Source organism: Phragmites australis, chromosome 2 (genome assembly GCF_958298935.1).
Source record: "Phragmites australis chromosome 2, lpPhrAust1.1, whole genome shotgun sequence".
NCBI classification, from domain to species: Eukaryota; Viridiplantae; Streptophyta; class Magnoliopsida; order Poales; family Poaceae; genus Phragmites; species Phragmites australis.
Genome location: NC_084922.1, coordinates 30,406,320 through 30,423,531, shown reverse-complemented (window position 1 = coordinate 30,423,531; position 17,212 = coordinate 30,406,320). Strand labels below are relative to the sequence as shown.

At 41.1% G+C, this 17,212-nt stretch overlaps 2 protein-coding genes and 1 long non-coding RNA gene across 5 annotated transcripts; 2 read left to right on the top strand and 1 right to left on the bottom strand.

Annotated features, from left to right (window-relative positions):
* The first annotated feature begins 332 nt into the window (after positions 1-332).
* LOC133908335 (peptide deformylase 1B, chloroplastic-like) lies at positions 333-3,844 on the top strand. Its single transcript, XM_062350322.1, has 7 exons — positions 333-632; positions 743-881; positions 1,510-1,702; positions 2,041-2,151; positions 2,831-2,893; positions 3,254-3,365; positions 3,465-3,844. Exons 1-6 carry the CDS (start codon positions 431-433, stop codon positions 3,350-3,352), a joined length of 807 nt encoding a protein of 268 aa, XP_062206306.1. The 5' UTR covers positions 333-430; the 3' UTR covers positions 3,353-3,365; positions 3,465-3,844.
* Positions 3,845-4,462: 618 nt separating this feature from the next.
* LOC133908334 (polygalacturonase At1g48100-like) lies at positions 4,463-9,655 on the bottom strand. 3 transcript variants are annotated; one of them, XM_062350319.1, is made up of 7 exons: positions 9,185-9,655; positions 7,501-7,632; positions 7,097-7,273; positions 6,967-7,011; positions 6,669-6,876; positions 6,124-6,314; positions 4,463-5,909 (listed from the first exon to the last, which is right to left on the bottom strand). In XM_062350319.1, exons 1-7 carry the CDS (start codon positions 9,653-9,655, stop codon positions 5,514-5,516), a joined length of 1,620 nt encoding a protein of 539 aa, XP_062206303.1. In that variant the 3' UTR covers positions 4,463-5,513. The 3 variants fall into 3 exon arrangements, with proteins under 3 accessions (XP_062206303.1, XP_062206304.1, XP_062206305.1); XM_062350320.1 differs by having other exon boundaries at positions 6,967-7,008; XM_062350321.1 differs by lacking the exon at positions 9,185-9,655 and adding an exon at positions 7,738-8,377.
* On the top strand, positions 6,747-9,965 carry LOC133908336 (uncharacterized). The gene is made up of 3 exons (XR_009908182.1): positions 6,747-6,885; positions 6,972-7,027; positions 9,013-9,965. It is a non-coding gene; the product is annotated as an uncharacterized LOC133908336 (long non-coding RNA).
* The last annotated feature ends 7,247 nt before the right edge of the window (positions 9,966-17,212 follow it).

Sequence of the window (17,212 nt, the reverse complement as noted above, 5' to 3'; positions counted from 1 at the left end):
TGTCACCTCACGCACGCACCCACACCCGATCCCTAACCTTAAGCCATCGCTAGCCGTTGGAATCCGTCGTCTGACCCTAACTCCTAAATTTCATCTATCTGAGATTTAGGAAGCGTGAAGTAAAATGGGCTAAAAGTTTGTGTGTTCAACCCAGTCCATGTTCATCTTGCTGGGCTGCTAAAGCCCAACAAAATGGGCTATGGTTAGCGGACGACTCGGATGGATCCAAAGCTACCAGGCACACAGAACCGAGGCGAAAGCCGTCCGATCTGGATCGAATGCTAGCCAGAGGTGTCGGGAGCGAGCCACGAGCATGTCATGCCGTCCTCGTGCGCCACTCCACACCGCCAACCTCTCTCCGCACGCCCAATTCAATCGCCAGGGCCCAGGGGGGAAAATATCGAAGCGGAAGCGAGAAGGCGCCGCTCCCATGGCCGCGGGCCTCCGCCTCCAGTTCTGCCCCCGCCTCCTCGCCTTCGCGGCCTCCTCTCACCCGCTCCTCGCCGTGCACCCCGGAGCCCTGCCCCTGCGCCGTGCCGGACCCGCGATGCCTCTCGCCGCCCGCGCCCGCCGCGGCTTCGGCTCCACCCTCGCCGCCGCCCCGCCCGCCGAGGACGACGACTTCGCCACAGGTTAGTCGCCGCTGCCGCCGCTTCTTCTCAAGTTCCATCCACTACTGAGCGTGTCTAGTGCTTCTCTCTGGGCTACGGCTTACTTTGTTGATGATACGTTCACGGTGCAGCTGCCGACCTCCGGTTCGAGCCGCCGCTCAAGGTCGTGCAGTACCCCGACCCCGTCCTGCGCGCGCGCAACAAGCGCATCAACACCTTCGACGACAACCTCCGCGCCCTCGCCGACGAGATGTTCGACGTCATGTACAAGTGAGTCCGGACTTTGAGCCTTGCGCTTTCCTATTCTAGGTTCTCTGTTGCGTGCACCGCAACCGTTTGATGAGATGCGCTAGAGTGTGCCGTGCTAGTGGCAACTAATTTGATCTGCCACTGTTTTATAAGAAATATGCGTGGCTATGTTAGGTTGATTGGATGCATATATAATAGTTGACTTGAGTTAGTGCTTATTTTCATGAAATCCCCGTACGACTGGTTGATTGAGGTGGCTTATGTTTGGGTGCGGAAATGTGGAATGTGTTTGAGTAGTTGGTTGGTGGTAGGAGCTTGATTTAATCGGTGCAAATTGCTGTAAAAGTAGGAGTCATGCACCATATTTGATACCTGCCACTTCCGTTGTTAGATCAGTGGTTTGAGTTGTCACTTGGACTGACGAGACTACCTGGAGTGGGTTAGTGTTCCATAGAGTGTACCTGAGACTGATGTGTTGGCCTTTTGATAGATTTACTGAAATGCTTGCGCTACATTATACTTTTCAACCAACAAATCCAATTAATCTCGGCATATCCAATCATAGGCCTGCATTCTGCTTTGATAGAACTGTTATACACAACTTATTAGACATTGTACTGGTTATTTTAAGTGGTTGTTTCTTCTACAGGACGGATGGCATTGGTCTCTCAGCACCACAAGTCGGAGTGAATGTGCAGCTTATGGTATTCAATCCAGCTGGGGTAAAGGGTGAAGGAGAGGAGATTGTCCTTGTTAACCCAGTGGTATACAAGTCCGCGAAGCGATTGCTTGTTTTTGAAGAAGGGTGCTTATCATTTCCTGGAATATATGCCAATGTGGTGGTGAGAATAGTTTATGTACCGATTTTGTTACCTTGTGGGAAATTTCTACTATTCAGTTTTTTATCTGACCTTAGTTTGGTGCTTGTCAAAAAAAATAAATAAATCGAAAGTTAAGTCTCATTTATGTTAGTCTTTGTTGCATGGCATTGTATAATATTAAGATAAGAGAAATCGGCTTTGAGTTGCTAAAATTCTGCGTGATGTGAAAATTGATATTCCAAAGTTCAGCCCGCCTTTAATCATCACAAATTTGGGATATATGAAATCATTGCTATCACAGTTGAAAAGTGCATGATTGATAATTTTAGTTAACTATGCTGACCATTGTGTCCCTGCAGAGACCAGAAAATGTGAAAATTGATGCTCGCGATGTTACAGGGGCAAAGATCAAAGTTAAACTGTCAGGTCTGCCTGCAAGAGTTTTCCAGCATGAGTTTGATCATTTGCAGGTAAGTGTTTAGCCATTATCCAAGCGAACTGTCACCTCTGTCTGCAAGAATTTTCTAGCAACTCTTCGAGTTGAGTTTCCCTTTGTGTTCAACAAGTGCAATGGTTCACGCAACTGACTAACAAGTGACAACTAGAACTAAGGAGTAAGGATACCTCAATTCTCATAATGGAGGTATAAATGATTGGAGTTTAAGACTTCAATTGAATGCCATATGGATGTAAATTCAATACCATAATTAGGTGTTTTATCACTCTTTTTTAAGACATATATCTATAAGCATATATAAAAATACATATATGCTACTTATGTTTAATGTATTATCTCATATTTACTCTGGTCGCAAATATAAGTGATCCTAGAGTTCATGCCTGACAAATATTTTTAGGTTTGACAATCATTACATAAACATTACTACAGTGGGCACGCAAACTTGTCTTACTGGATTCATAACGAAATATATAGATAATATTTATTTTGCTTTACTGTCCTTTTATGATAGAAATTAGTGGTTAAGTTGGTAAGTTGTAGACTGCACCAGTGTATAAAACGGAAGTACAATTGCAATACATTGAAGTGGCAGTCACAAAGTGATATGAAAAAGAATATGTCGTCAAGCCATGCATACACAAACAGTGGCTCAACATTGTGATTCTTAATATTTGGTTGTGGATTTGCAGGGGATTCTTTTCTTTGATAGGATGACTATGGATGTTCTTGAAACCATACGTGAGGAACTGAAGGTTAGTACAGTGTGGTTTCCAGTGCATCATTGGGAAATTAAATCGAAAATTTTCATTTGGTATTAGTTGCTATCTTTGCGACATTTTGTTATTTATTTTGGGCATATGTTGTTCTGTTTGGCAGTAACTACATGCTTTTGAATCCTGATAAGTCAGAAGTTTCCTGACTTTTCATGTTTACAATTTCCACCTCAGCATCATGTCAGCTAAAGACGCCTTCCGTGTAATAAAAACTAATAACATATGCATAAACATGTCTCCAGGCTTGTATGTCAGCGTTTAAATTTTGGCATGTAATGATTGTTTTACGATTTCTGCTCAGATGAACTCACACGCTTTTTCTCATTCTTTTTTACATAGAACTTAGAGAAGAAATACGAGGAAATAACAGGGCTAACAAGTCCTGAAACTGTTGAGAACTTCAAGGGGACAAAGGATGTTCTTAGTTTTTCAAGATGATGACTTTTAGCAGGTTTATTTTCATCTTAATACCAAACTTTAGCAGGTTTATTTCATCTCACGTTTCTACTTTGGCTGACTTAGCAAATTATATTTGCCACTTTATGCACAGGTTATGGAAGTTTTGCAAATACATAGCCAAGCTGAGCTTTAGCCTGAAGAGTTTCTGGAACATCTGGTTATACCAGTAACACACTGCTGTAGTTCCAGTGTTGGCAGTCTTGCTATGCCTTATTATCTGCAAGATCAATGAAATTACGGACAACAAATTTCCTAGTTACAAATGAGGTGTCATTTTCAATGCTAATGTTGTCTGCATGTTTAAGACTTTTAAGAGATATTTTAGTGCTGCTTTTTCCATGATATTATTAATGTAATGGGCTCCTCTCTCCACTTTAAAGTGGAAAGCAAAATTTTCTTCTTTTGTATTTCTTAAAAGACTTAACGAAGGGTTACAATCTATTTAATTGTGGAATGCAAGCAACACTAAGATATTTTGTGAAGTTAACATTGCTAACATACCTGAATCATATTTAATGGGCACGGTTTATTTTCATGTTTTATTGAGCAGTTCATGGTGAGAGTTTGCATGACTGTACTTAATTAGGGTTACACTTTTTTAGTTATGTATGATATGATATCATCTTCCTTCTCACTGCCACATCTATTTTGTTAGAGTGGCTGGTTTGATTGTTGGACAAGCATGTATGGACTGCAAATGATTACATGATGTACCACCTCCATTAGCAAATGATTGTCACTGGTTGCCCAAAGCTTTTGAATTTTGGCCATCAATCAGTTAAGGTATAAAGAACTGCTACATAAAAATTGTATCATTAGATTTATTATTTGGAATGCGTCCATGACACTATAGTTTCATGTGATTATTTGACATGCTTCTAAGTTTTAAAATATTGATGGTTAGAGCTCAAAGAATATTGTCAACCAGTGAGAATCATTTGTGAGTGGAGGTAGTAATATATATGGTAGAAGAAAAATTCTCCACAAATTCATACTTTTTCTTGATAATAGACAGTTGAACACATATACTGTGTCTAGTTGGGGGGAAAAAAAAAGAAAAGGCAAAGAGCTATGCATATGCTCCATCTTTTACAGTTATGGATCCTGCGTTCAGTTTTCTCCCCATTATATGCCAATAAGAATGGGGAAATTACCTAGACCACCCAGGTTAGAGTCCTCTTCGACGCGAATTTGGGTGCCTATTTCTTCTTATTTATAATGTCACTTAGTTCTTCCTAGGTCAGTCGAGTTTTTTTTAAGAAAGGCGAAATTACTTATCCAGTCCAGGCCCTGTTATCCCCATATTTCATATTTACTATTTTTACACTGCTTTGTTCTGGTTTAGCTGAGGTTCTCGAAAACACAAGAAAAAAATATTATATGCAGAGGCATGTTATTTATATACTAATTAATAATTGTGCACTTCTGAATGTCATGTACTCAGCTACTAATTCTAGTTAATCACTCATCCTATGTCTGCATATAATTATTCTGCAACTATTTTGATCTCTTTGGAACATTTTTTCCACCAATTTCCAAAATATTTCCCACTTAACCCATTAATTTTGTTCCTAAATGTTATATACTTTTCTTTATTGAATACTATATTTGTGCATTGCAATAACAGGTAGCACTTGTTAACTAGAAACTGACTATATTACACTTGCTCATTGTTCTAAGCATTTTCTAGTTTCCCTAAATAACTATTTTCTTTTCTTTTGGTCCAAGTAATTTTCCCGTTACATTTACTAAGGTGGTAATCTATTGCTTTTATATATCCTTAGCAATCTGTTTTCTGCATATCAATTTGATTGTTCAGGATTATGTATTTACCATTTTCCTTTGGACCCTTTGCTGTAGCTCTACTTATTGACCTTTCCTTAACCAACCAATCTTTTGACATCATGTTTACTCATATTTTTTGGAAAACTCAAATACATATGCTTGCCGTATGACTACTTCGAATGAAAATATATGTTTCAATGTTTGCTTTCATTAAAAGGTTAAAATGCTAATAACAATGACCTCAAAATAACTGTATATATGCACACCACCAAGCAATGGTGCAAAGGGGTCGGAAGTATCACAACGACCACTCATGGATAAGCACCAATTAGCAGACGAATGCACTTTCACTGTTTCAACATATGTCATGGTATGATTGTAAGTTGTTCCCAGCGGGTTTTCCAATCTGCAGGCAAGCTACGGGAGGGACGGTTGGAGTGTAGAGCTCCCCAAAAGCTTGCCAGCAGAATGGGTTGTTTAGGTGGTAGTGGGGTATTTGCACTGGTCTGAGTTGCACTCCGGTAAGAGAGATCCCTGAACAAGGTAAGCTATCACTGCATGCAAAATGGACAGGCTTGATTGTAAATGTCCCTCTGATGTTCTCATACTGAACCCCAGATACTGCCACTGCTGATGTTTGATTTCTACAAGTGCTTCTGTCGCAATAAAACTGATCTATCATAATAGGCATCTGAACTTCCGAGACTTGTATATTTGAGAACCTTATGTCTTGAACCAATCCTATACCACCCTGCAAGAAATGAGAGTTCACTTTTTTTAGCTTAGGAAGTATTAGATTTTTGCTTGGCATCATCTTTTTTTTCTTTTTGGAAAGTTCCTAAGATTTTTGCTTGTAGAGATGTCAGAAGAGGACATTTTCTTTCCTTTTCCTTATGTAACGGCGTAATGTACTAATTTCTGCTCTTGAACTAGGGTTTTGTTTGAACCTATGTGGACAAGCTTACCTGCCAGGTCTTGATTCTGACGCCAGTCGTGGTTCTGAACATGTTGATATCTCTTACAGTAACATTTGAAACACATGCTTTTGTGTTGTCCCGGCCTAGTCCACCTATGCTGATTCCATGGCCTGGTCCACAATTCACGTTGTGTATATTTATGTTGCTGCATCCTGTCTGGATGGAGATACAATCGTCACCTGCATCAAATAAGACAAAGATGCCATGTTGCCTATGTTACGCTACTTTGGATTAACTGAGAAAGTTAGATACTTCAAGTACTCTTTACAACAGTTTTTCAGTGTATCTTAATTCTGAAACCCGTCCTTTGAAATGCAGAGTATACAGAACTGAGGGACAGACTTTCAGTGATCCTAGGTAATTCTTTTAAGTTACTAATTTGTAGATAATGCCTTATATCTACAGAACATACGAGTTGTCTTGTGTTCTTGTTGAAAGTCTATTTTGTGTGCCAATGCTGGAAAAAAGAAAATGTTTCAGCATTTTTAATATACCCTAGACGGCTCTTGATTTTAGTTGTAATGAGGAATTACCGCAAGCCAAGTTTGTATGATGAATGCTGACATCTTTGGAGTTCTGCAGGTGTATTCCGTCAGTGTTGAGACTGTTCTCAGGGGAGGATATAGTCACATCATGGACCATCACTTCTTGACAGTTGTCGAACTTAAGATGGCACTGTGAGCTGTTGATAATAGTGATATCAGCTACCACAACTTTGAAACTACCATAGAACCTCAATGCCTGCATCAAGTACGAGATCAAATTAGCCATTACTTTGTTTCTGTATGTGATAAATGATAATAATTTGCAGAAGGATAGTGATATTCTTACTGTAGGTTTGATCTGTGGCATTCTATCAAGCTCCACATTGTACTGCTGGAAAGTACCCAAGGTAAGCTATTAGAATGACCAACTTTTTAGTAGTTTATAGAGAATGATACCCTAGATTGCCAGCTCTTACCGTGTCATCATCATCCTCATCATCTGGGTCTGAGTAGGTCCACCACTGTTGCCCTCTTCCGTTGATGATGCCATTGCCTTGAATTACTATTCCGTTTAGTTTGGTGAACTCAAGCCATTGGAGCAAGCCAGAACCCCAGGCTTTAGCACCGGTTGGAGCTAGAATTGTTCCTTCCAGCTGCAAAATAAGCACACCATTCAACACCATTATATTTTGTTTTTTATTACACTTATTCGTCCATTATGTCTTGTTGCACTTGGCACACTTATCAAAGTAGATGGGAAAATAAAAAATATAGCCTATCCTTTATGAATAATCAGTTTCGTAGGCCAGTTCAGGCTATGTAAGTTATCAGGGGGAAAGCATTTTTGGAGTATCTACTTTGGGACTAGGAGCATAATTACCTGGAAGATAATGTTTGGTTTGCAGTAAGGCCCAGAGAACGAGATTGGCCCAACAAGGAACTCTAGTTCTGGTGGTACGAGAACCGTAGATGCCCCCTGCTTGCAGGCAGCAGCCCACGCTCCTTCAAAAGCCTGTATGCAAATGCAGGCACACTTATGAGCTCTAGCTTCTTCTGAAAAGCCACCGTGCTCTAGACTCTAGCATCACAATAAACCCATCAGGTGAGAAAAACGCACTGGTAAAACACAGATCCCTATGCAGGGTAGCCGGCAGTTCTCCTGTATGTCATATAGAAGGCAGTTTCGACCCCCCCCCCCCCCCCCAAAAAAAAACGGAATAGGAAAAACGAAAAATGAAGTTCTTTTACTGAAAACTGAAGAATCCGTAGAATTGATAGAGTTTTTGGACAATGAGGATTGCATATTCAAATAAGGCTTATTTTCTTGCAAATTCGCAATAGCATCTCCCACTTTTCCATGAGTTAACTAAAAAAGCTCGTACATTTTTTTATTGGGAAAACTCCAACTGTATTGATGGTTTTGAAAAGAGCATTACCTTTTGGAAATTTAGGTCTGAATTAGTTTTCAAAACTTCCATCTAAAAGCCTAATATTTATTCATGCAGAATCCAACCAACAACCATCGATGTATTATTGCAAAAGGAAAAATTTTAGGCTACATAAATGCCAAAGTGAAACAAAGTCAGGGTTCAGGAGGACCTTTTGTGTGCAGAGTTAACACAGTTTGTTATCCCCTGACTATAAAGCCTGGGAATCACAAGATTACAGTAGTTTGTTTTTGTGTAAACTCTGCACACAAAAGGTTCTCCTATTGTGAACCCTAACTTATTTTGTGTTGACTTTGTTATCTTCCATGACTCACCCCCCCCCCCCCCCAAAAAAAAAAAAACTCAACCAGTTGAATGTGTAAAGAAATCTGTTTATGCATGAGGCGCAAACTTTCATGTGACAGAGATGAAAAGAAAATGCCAAAATAGGGAACAAATCAAATTGCCGGCAACACATGCAGTCAGGCAAAATAGTTCAGAAAAAAAGCATTACCTTCGTTTCCGTTTACTTGTCACCCGCTTTTTACTATAGTAATTTTGACTTTGCGTTTTTTTTACGAAAAGTTTATAGATACTAAAACTTACTTTTATATCATTGGATTCGTCATGAAATATACTTTATTAGTATTGTATACTTTCAAGTATTTATTTTTTTTTTAAGAAAAACGTAAGATCAAAATTGCTATAGTAAAAAAAGCTGTTGACAAATAAACAAAAATGAAAGCAGTATGACACTAGTGACAACTTTCTCGGGCTCTGCACTGGGAATCATGTGATAGTAAAATTGATATGATCATATGCAACAATGAAACGTCCACCATCATATGCTGTGATGCTTCTGACAGATCAATCCAGTTCTGCATTCATGCTATTTCCAAACAATCTGAAGATAATAAATAATCTGCATGAGAAATTCTAATCTCAAGGCGTCCTTGGTATGACAGGCCCCGTGGATGTAACCAACATGATATCATGCATGGTATGCCAAATACGAGGTTAGTTTGAAACAGAGCATTTGAAAGGCAAACTGGGACAAAAAGAATTGCTGTTGAGAAATTCAGACCCAGAGAATGCTTGATGCTTGAAGCAGAGCATTGAAAGGGCAAAGCTGCCAACCTTAGTGTCATCTGAGACTCCGTCACCCTTGGCTCCAAAATCAACCACGTTGAAGACTGCACCCTGTGAGCCTGCCGATGGTGGCTGTGGCGGCGGTTGAGAACCCTTTCCACAGCTTGGAGTTGGTGACTTGGAACTTGAATGCCTATTGCCGTTGGCAGGGCTTGGACTCGGGCTGACAGGAGCATTCGGGGTTGGGCTTGGACTTGGTTGGTATGGATTCTGGTATCCTTTGCCAGCACCAGGACTCGGTGTCGAGCTGACCGGTGGCTTCGGGCTCGTCTGGTTGCGGCTGTATTGACGGTGGGAGCTTCCCTTCTTTCCTTTGCCTTTCTTCTTTAACTGAGACGAGCTTTGTGAGCCCCTTTGCCTCCAATGCTTGCCTATTCTTGCGTCGCAGACGTCAATGGTGGAGCAGAGAGCAAGCAAGACAAGGAGAAGGAGGCCGATGCCTTTTGCTCTGAGCTTCATCCTTTTGTTTGTTTCTATTTGCTGTGTGGAGATTAGAGTGCGTATGTGCTGGGAAAGTAGATGGAGAATTCAGAGCGAGAGGCTTGTGAGGAGGGAAGGGAGGGGGTTTAAATAGCAGACCTCAGAGTTGGCTATGTTCCTGTTTCACAGGATTTTAGGTGAAAATGAAATGAAAAATATTGGGAGATGGGGCCCCAACTCCCGTGCAGGCAAGGGCAAACATACGCGTCAGTCTTGCAATTGCACAGAGGGGTTGTAGTGTCCTCTTGTTACTTTTGTTCATCCCCATAGCCATTTGTAGCGTTTGATTTCCTTTGTTGTGCTATTTCAGAATTTTTCAGTGTGGTTAACCTCACATGTTTGTTACCCCTCTCCAGTAACTCCTATGATCCATACAGCAATATTGTGGCATCCATCTTGTCTTTATCTAGTCATTTTGGGTAATAAAATTAGGCAATATGCATTGATTCACGAAGTGGGAGAATTTCTGCTTGTGATTTATTGGTGCAACAAAAGTAATTTCATATGGAGCGTTATGCACTATATTATCTTTATGGAGTACATCAATAACGATAATTAAAATGAAGGATAAGGAATCCAAAACAAGTTTTGAACAGTAAAAACGCCAAAGCCCAACCAGAAATGGCAGAATTTGCCTACTAGCCCATGATGAATGTTGCCTCGACTCAGCATCCTTGGCATGTGCCCATGTTCCAATCTGTGTGTGATTCTCCGTACTTTTGATCCAAATTCCCAAGATAGGTTCTTCCTGTCATGCCATTATTCGATTTTGGAACATTTCTGCGCTGCTGCCATAGTGCCATGGCTATCCCTGTACAGCCATGCGTATGTGAGCCCACTATTTGGTTGCAAAACCAAAGGCTGGCATGTGACTATGTGAGTGACTGATTCAGGGTCCACGAGCCAGCCATGGATGACCGAGGCTCAAGTGAGTTTTATGCTGAGCTTATGAACCCACTGCGCACTGTGCGCATCACTCGTGAAGCACATGTGTGGCTCGGACTGACCTAGGTACTGTAGTAAATGCATGCAGTAGTAGGAGTATGTGTCCGGAAATGACGGAGTGTGGCCGGAACCCATACGTGGCCAGGAATGACGGCACGCAGGGCAACACAGGCGCAGCGGCATGCCGCATGCAAACATTTCCGTCAGAGTCGGTCCTGGCAATCGTTTTGGAGAAGCTAGCAAGCGGCCACGCACAGGCCGGCCGTCCGAGGGTAGAGGGTATGGAGTGGAGTACATGTGCTCTCCCGGGTCACATGGCAACGGTCACGGGCGGAAGCGTCGTACACTCGTACTTTGTCTGCACCTCGGCCGGACCCAACTGCAGCAACCGGACTATCCAGCCGGGCCCCACGCAGCCACGCAAAAGGCAGAGAACCACCCTGCAATCCTCCATTCCCCATCCAATCATCCGCCCGTCCATCCATCCATCCGTCCGTCCCAGCTCTCCGTGCTCCGTCCGTCCGCCAGACCACGCCCTGTATCGCCCTTCCAGATCGGGGTGACTTCATCGGTCAGGACTCGCAGAACACGGTCAGAACTCTTTTCTCGTACTTGTAATTTTGCAAGGCAAAAGAGAGAAAAGTTCATTGAAAGAGGGAGGGAAAAACATACTCGAGTGAAATTTTTACTGCTACGTAGTATACAGTACATTGATTCGAGATGATCTAGACACGCTGCGGCAAGATTAGTATGGAGTACGTCTTGTCAGGGGCGGATCTACGATCTCTCCTATCAGCTGAAGAATTAGAGGGGGAGACCAGAATGAAAAAAGAGAGAGAAGAATATGAGGTGAAGATGGAGAAGGAAAAAGAGAGCCCTTCCCACCATGTCTGCGTCCACCGCTGTGTGAGCCTAGGACCAAATCAAGAGGCAATGTACCCAGCTCACTGCTCATTCCACATGTCGAGGTCAGAGATCGAACACCAGCACTCCCTGCACCAAGCGCTGTACTGAGCTACATGTCTAGCTTCTACTTCGTGCGGTACATGCATGCATGCTCCGTTCGGCTATTCGGACGCCGGTAGACAGCTAGGGTTCTGAATTTGCATCGGGGCTATCATTTGATTACAAGCACCGAGAACTCATCACGAGAATCTAGGCACACTGTAGGATATAAATTGCCGGTTCATGTTCTGGATAATTTCCCACGTGCCATCGAATTTTAACAAAATTCTCCATATTTGCCATAATCAAAATTTCGTTGTTTCCCTCGTGTGCCATTCATTCAGTTTTATCTCGCCTCCTTGCCACTTCCGGCTATGACCGGTTAACTGAGATGCAAAAAGATTGTTTTATCCTCACCTCATATTCTTCTCACCTGTTCTTCTTCTTGTTCCTCGACCTAAAACAAAACGAAACGTAGAAGGCAACTAGAGAGGGATAAGAGCACATGACAAGAAAGCTACCTACGAGCTAGGCTCCAATCTTCTCCGATCTACATCACCACCCTTATCCACCTCTCAAGATAACCCATCTCCCTCCCTCTATCTCGGGTTTCTTGACTCATCTAAGCACCGTGTCGGAGAGATGTATGACTATTTATTGTTTATCGGAGCTATAATAATTTACTATTTATCAAAACTAATTTTAGTAATATTTTTGGATACGATGGGGGTGCAAATGCACCACACTAGCCTAGGAGCACCAACATACGTGGTTAAAATGTCCTACTTAGCACTAACCTTTTTTCTAACCTGGTGCCAGTACACCAGGGAGACACAACATGGCGTCACCCTGCCAACATGTGCCTGCACTCATCACTCGATGAGGAAGTAGCGGCAAACATGAGGATGATGACCGACTGAAGAAAATTTGTCCTACATCCACCTTCTCACTTCCCACCTCCTGCTCATCAATAAAAACTCAATTTTATTTGGTCTTGTGTGGTATGAATGTCTGATTGCAATGAGCAAGATGAGAGAAGTAACTTTTATTGATTTAGTTTAATTGGTTTCCTTTGTATTTGATTGGATATTTCCTCCAGCTGAATCGGTAATGCTTGGATTGGTTTCAGCGTGAGAGAGAATAAGGAGGGGAAAGAGAGTGAGGAGATGACAGGTGGCCATGGGTTCTGTGAGGGTAAAAATAGTACTCTATCTGGTCAAAAATACGTGATGTTTTCTATTTTTTATGGTCTTTGATGTGCAATTTTAACTATTATTTTCTATTAGAACATAATTATAATATCTAATAAAAATATAATATTAAAATATTTTCAAAAGATAAATTTATATGTATGATTTTTATATTTCTAAACTAAATATTTTGAAAGCTATTGATGGTCACAGTTTTAAAAATTTGACTAGATCTTGGTTAAACCGTAGTATTTGTGAGGGAAGTAGTATGCTAATAAAAATTTGACAACTTTTGTTGACTTAGCGGCAGCTGGGCCTAACGGAACTAACGGTAATAGCATGTAAGGGCAACAAAAAGTCATCTGATGGCATAAAGGGAACACGAAATTTTGAGTGGCAAATAAGGGAAAGAAAACAGAAACATTCCATGACAGACAACGAATTGTCCCTACTTGCATCCGGCAAATTGCATGTTTTATACAGCACTTCTGATACTGTGAACGTGCTTACATAAAAGCAACCCAAGCTACTGTGCACAATGTCATTCGGCATTAGTCCTAGTCATACGTGCGGTGTACAACAAATCACCCAATTAATCAGGCCTCATGCGGCACGCCTTAAGGAATTCACTGCATGCTGCTTCACTCACGAGACGGAATGAGATCTCTGCAAAGGTTTGACGATAAATCGGCGTCTAGCAGCTGCTCAGTGAAAGACAACAAGCACACCGATAGGTCTGAAGATTAATAATCTAAGAAGGCAAGAACGTACCTTATTGTAGGTAAACAATTTGTAGGTAGCAGTGATGAACTTGCAGAGCGCAGGACCGTATAATGCTAAGATCCGATCCGGCCTGTAAGTAGATGGTACGTACGTACATTTTTGTTCCACTAGCTGTCAAGACTCACGCGTGCCTCCAACTGGATCAACCTGACAGTCGTGAGATACAACTAGGCGACCATGCATGCAGATGTGGCTCAATTTTTGTCAGTCTGTATAATATGTGAACGAAAAAAAGATTGGCCCTTGGGGTATGTAACAACCTTCGCATGTGACTCTTAGTTACATGTGAATTAATGCAGAGATCATAAGATGACAACCTCACCACTTTGTCCATTTGCACACGCGTGTGCCGTCGTGTTCTAGCTCTTTGACAGCGATACAGCTCGCAATTCTAGATGGGCTCAAATTAAGCTACCAATTCACTTGGAAGAAGGTTTCAAGCTATAGCAATGATTCATGCCCAGTTAGACCATGTGCTCTGTCTCACTATGTGAAAAATAAATAAAAAAGATATAATTTAGTGTATATAACTTGTCACTTACATCATCTCAAATCACGACAGGTTATAAATCCGTCACAAATATCAGGTAAAATATGACGTAATATTACCCGTCACCTATGACTTGAGTGACAGATAATGATTACATCCGTTACTTATAACATGATCATAAGTGATGAATCTTCTTGCACCAGTCATAAGTGACAGATCGACTTGGCATAGCTAACAGGTATCCTTGAACTAGTCATAAGTGATGGGTCGTAGTATGATATGTCACTTATGATAAGTAAAAAGTGACGTGTCATATTATCACCCGTCACTTATTACATGGTTCTATTTTAAGAGCTCACTCGTCACTGTACGAGTGAACAATTACTCAATAGTGTCACCCACACAGTGCTAGTGATTTTACCGGCTCCGCTAGAAATTTTCTAATATCTTGTTGATTTGAAGTTTGAATTAGTATTGGTCTTTGAAGGTTTGCATCTCCCCCTTTCCTCCACCTCTAATTCCTATTTGGTAGATTTGTTGTGCTTTGAATTGTAATAAACTATTTTGCATCTTTATCTAAAATCTTAGTACAAGTGAGTTGTATTTATGTTATATTTGATACTAGGTTTGCCCGATCTACCATGAAATGCCATAGATCTAGTGTATTTATATGTAATTTTTAATCACATGTTTAACTACAAAATTAAGATAATTGTTAATGAAAAATGAATGTTTTTCATTAATTATAGACGGCGGATAAAAGTTGGATGTACATTGAGACCCAGACTTGTTCGGAGTACTTGAGTGGAGTGAAGCATTTCATGAGTGCTGCCTTGGTGGATCTGAAACATTGTTGTAAAACAGTAATGTATTGTCCATGTCGCAACTGCAAGAATGATAAGAAGTTCCCAAAACCAGACAATATCCATACACACTTAGTCCTGTGTGGATTTAAAGAGAATTATACATGTTAGAACAAACATGGTGATGAAGGCCTTAACGATGGAGAGATGGATCGGGTCCTACATGTCAACAGTGTGGATCAAGGACTTACACCCGGTGAAATGGATCATGATCTTAGGGATGAAGACATATTAGGTTTCAATGATAATGATCTTGAGGATTTTATGGAGAATGTGGACCAGATAGTGCGGGATGTCGACCGACACGACAAGTATAACAATGGCGAGTTTGCTAAATTTAAGGAATTTGTGCGGGATTCCAAGATGCCCCTTTATCCTAACCGTAAGGAGAAGTACATGCAGATATTTAGTAATCTAAAGCTTCTACAACTGAAGGCAACCCATGGTTGACTGACAAGAGTTTCAAAGTATTATTGGATCTGCTAAGGAACATGCTACTGGAGAGGAACTTAGTGCCCGAGGGCGTCTACGACGCGAAGAAGATAATTTGTTCTTTAGGACTGCAAATAGAAAAAATATATGTATGTAAGCATGATTGTATCTTGTTTCGTGGAGAGTAAGTAGAGCTAGATCAATGCCCCGTTTGTGGAACCCATCGATATAAGCGTAGAAATGACGATGGTGACGGGGATGGAGGCAAGAAAAGTAAATGTCCTCCTAAGAAGGTGGTGTGGTATTTCTGTAATTCCTCGGCTGAAACGTCAGTTTGCCAATAGAAATGAGGCCCAATTGATGCGTTGGCATAAGGAGAATCATAAGAATGACGCAATGATACGGCACCCAACGGATTCCGCTCAGTGGCGAATCGTTGATTTTACATTTGATTGGTTCACTGAAGAATTGAGAAATATTAGATTTACTATGAGCATAGATGGTATGAATCCATTCGGTAATATGAGTACCTCACATAGCATCTGGCCTATTATATTATCGATCTACAACCTTCCACCATAGCTTTGTGATAAGCAGAAAATACATTATGTTGTTGATCTTGATATCAGAACCTAAACAACATGGCAACAATATTGATGCGTACCTCAGGCCTTTAGTCGATGATCTTAAGAAACTCTGGTCGAAAAGCGTCGAGGTTTGGGATCGGTACAAGCAAGAGTACTTTACCTTGCATTCTATATTATTCGTCACCATTAATGATCTGCGAGTATTTCGTAACTTGTCACGTCAGAGTAAAAGAAAATGTGAAACTTGCCCTCATTGCTTAGATGACATATGCAGTTTGAGGTTGAACAACTCAAAGAAAATAGTGTATATGCGGTCTCAATGTTTCCTTCCTAGGAAGCACCCGCACCGAAACATGGACAAGCAGTTCGATGGCACAAGGGAGAAAGTGTTACCTCTGAGGCATTTCAGCGGGGAAGATATCCACAATCAGGTTAAGAATATCAATGTTATCTTTGACATGCAAAAACAATCCTCCAATGATGATGAACAGTTAGGAATGTTGAATAAGAAATCAATACTATTTGAGCTAGAATATTGGAAAAATTGTATGTTCACCACTCTATCAACAACATGCATGTAAAGAAGAATATCTGCAAGTCTGATCAGTACATTGCTCCAAATGAAGGAAAAAGAAAAGGATCATGAGAACGCATGAGCTGACCTTGAAAAAATAGGCTTAACGCCACAGCTCCATGCACATGACACAGACAAAAGAAACACCTACCCTCAGCAGCTATCACTCTTTCCAAGAAAAAGAAAAAAGAATTCTACGAGTTGTTGCACGGTGTGAAAGTTCCCTCCGGTTACTCGTCCAACATCGCAAGACTTGTCTCCGTGAAAGAGCTGAAAATGAATTTTGCCTTGATGAAGTCTCATGATTGCCATGTGATGATGACGTCATTGCTTACGGTAGCTATTAGGATCATCCTCTCAATTAAGGTTCGTAAGGCTATCCTGAGTCTGTGCTTTTTCTTTAATGCAATTGAACAAAAGGTGCTCGATCCAGACTTGCCGGAGGAGCTAAAAAAAAGATACTTTGAGACTCTATGTATTCTTAAGGTGTGTTTTTCACCATCCTTTTTTGATATCATGGTACCTCTCACTACTCACCTTGTGAAGGAGATACACTACCTTGGCTCCGTATTTCTGCATCACATGTTTCCACATGAGAGATATATGGGCATTCTCAAGTCGTACGTAAGGAATCGAGCCTTTCCTAAGGGATGCATCATGGAGAGTTACGCGACGGAGGAGGCATTAGAGTGGTTTGTTAATTATATTAACCCAAATAACCCAATTG

Excerpts from the sequence above, each read along its gene's own strand:
- LOC133908335 (XM_062350322.1), top strand. The coding sequence starts at position 431 with ATGGCCGCGGGCCTCCGCCTCCAGTTCTGCCCCCGCCTCCTCGCCTTC. Across the intron at positions 882-1,509 it reads ATGTTCGACGTCATGTACAA|GACGGATGGCATTGGTCTCT; the intron begins GTGAGTCCGGAC and ends TTTCTTCTACAG. Across the intron at positions 1,703-2,040 it reads GAATATATGCCAATGTGGTG|AGACCAGAAAATGTGAAAAT; the intron begins GTGAGAATAGTT and ends GTGTCCCTGCAG.
- LOC133908334 (XM_062350319.1), bottom strand. The coding sequence starts at position 9,655 with ATGAAGCTCAGAGCAAAAGGCATCGGCCTCCTTCTCCTTGTCTTGCTT. Across the intron at positions 7,633-9,184 it reads GAGTCTCAGATGACACTAAG|GCTTTTGAAGGAGCGTGGGC; the intron begins GTTGGCAGCTTT and ends ATTTGCATACAG. Across the intron at positions 7,012-7,096 it reads ATGAGGATGATGATGACACG|CAGTACAATGTGGAGCTTGA; the intron begins GTAAGAGCTGGC and ends GGTACTTTCCAG.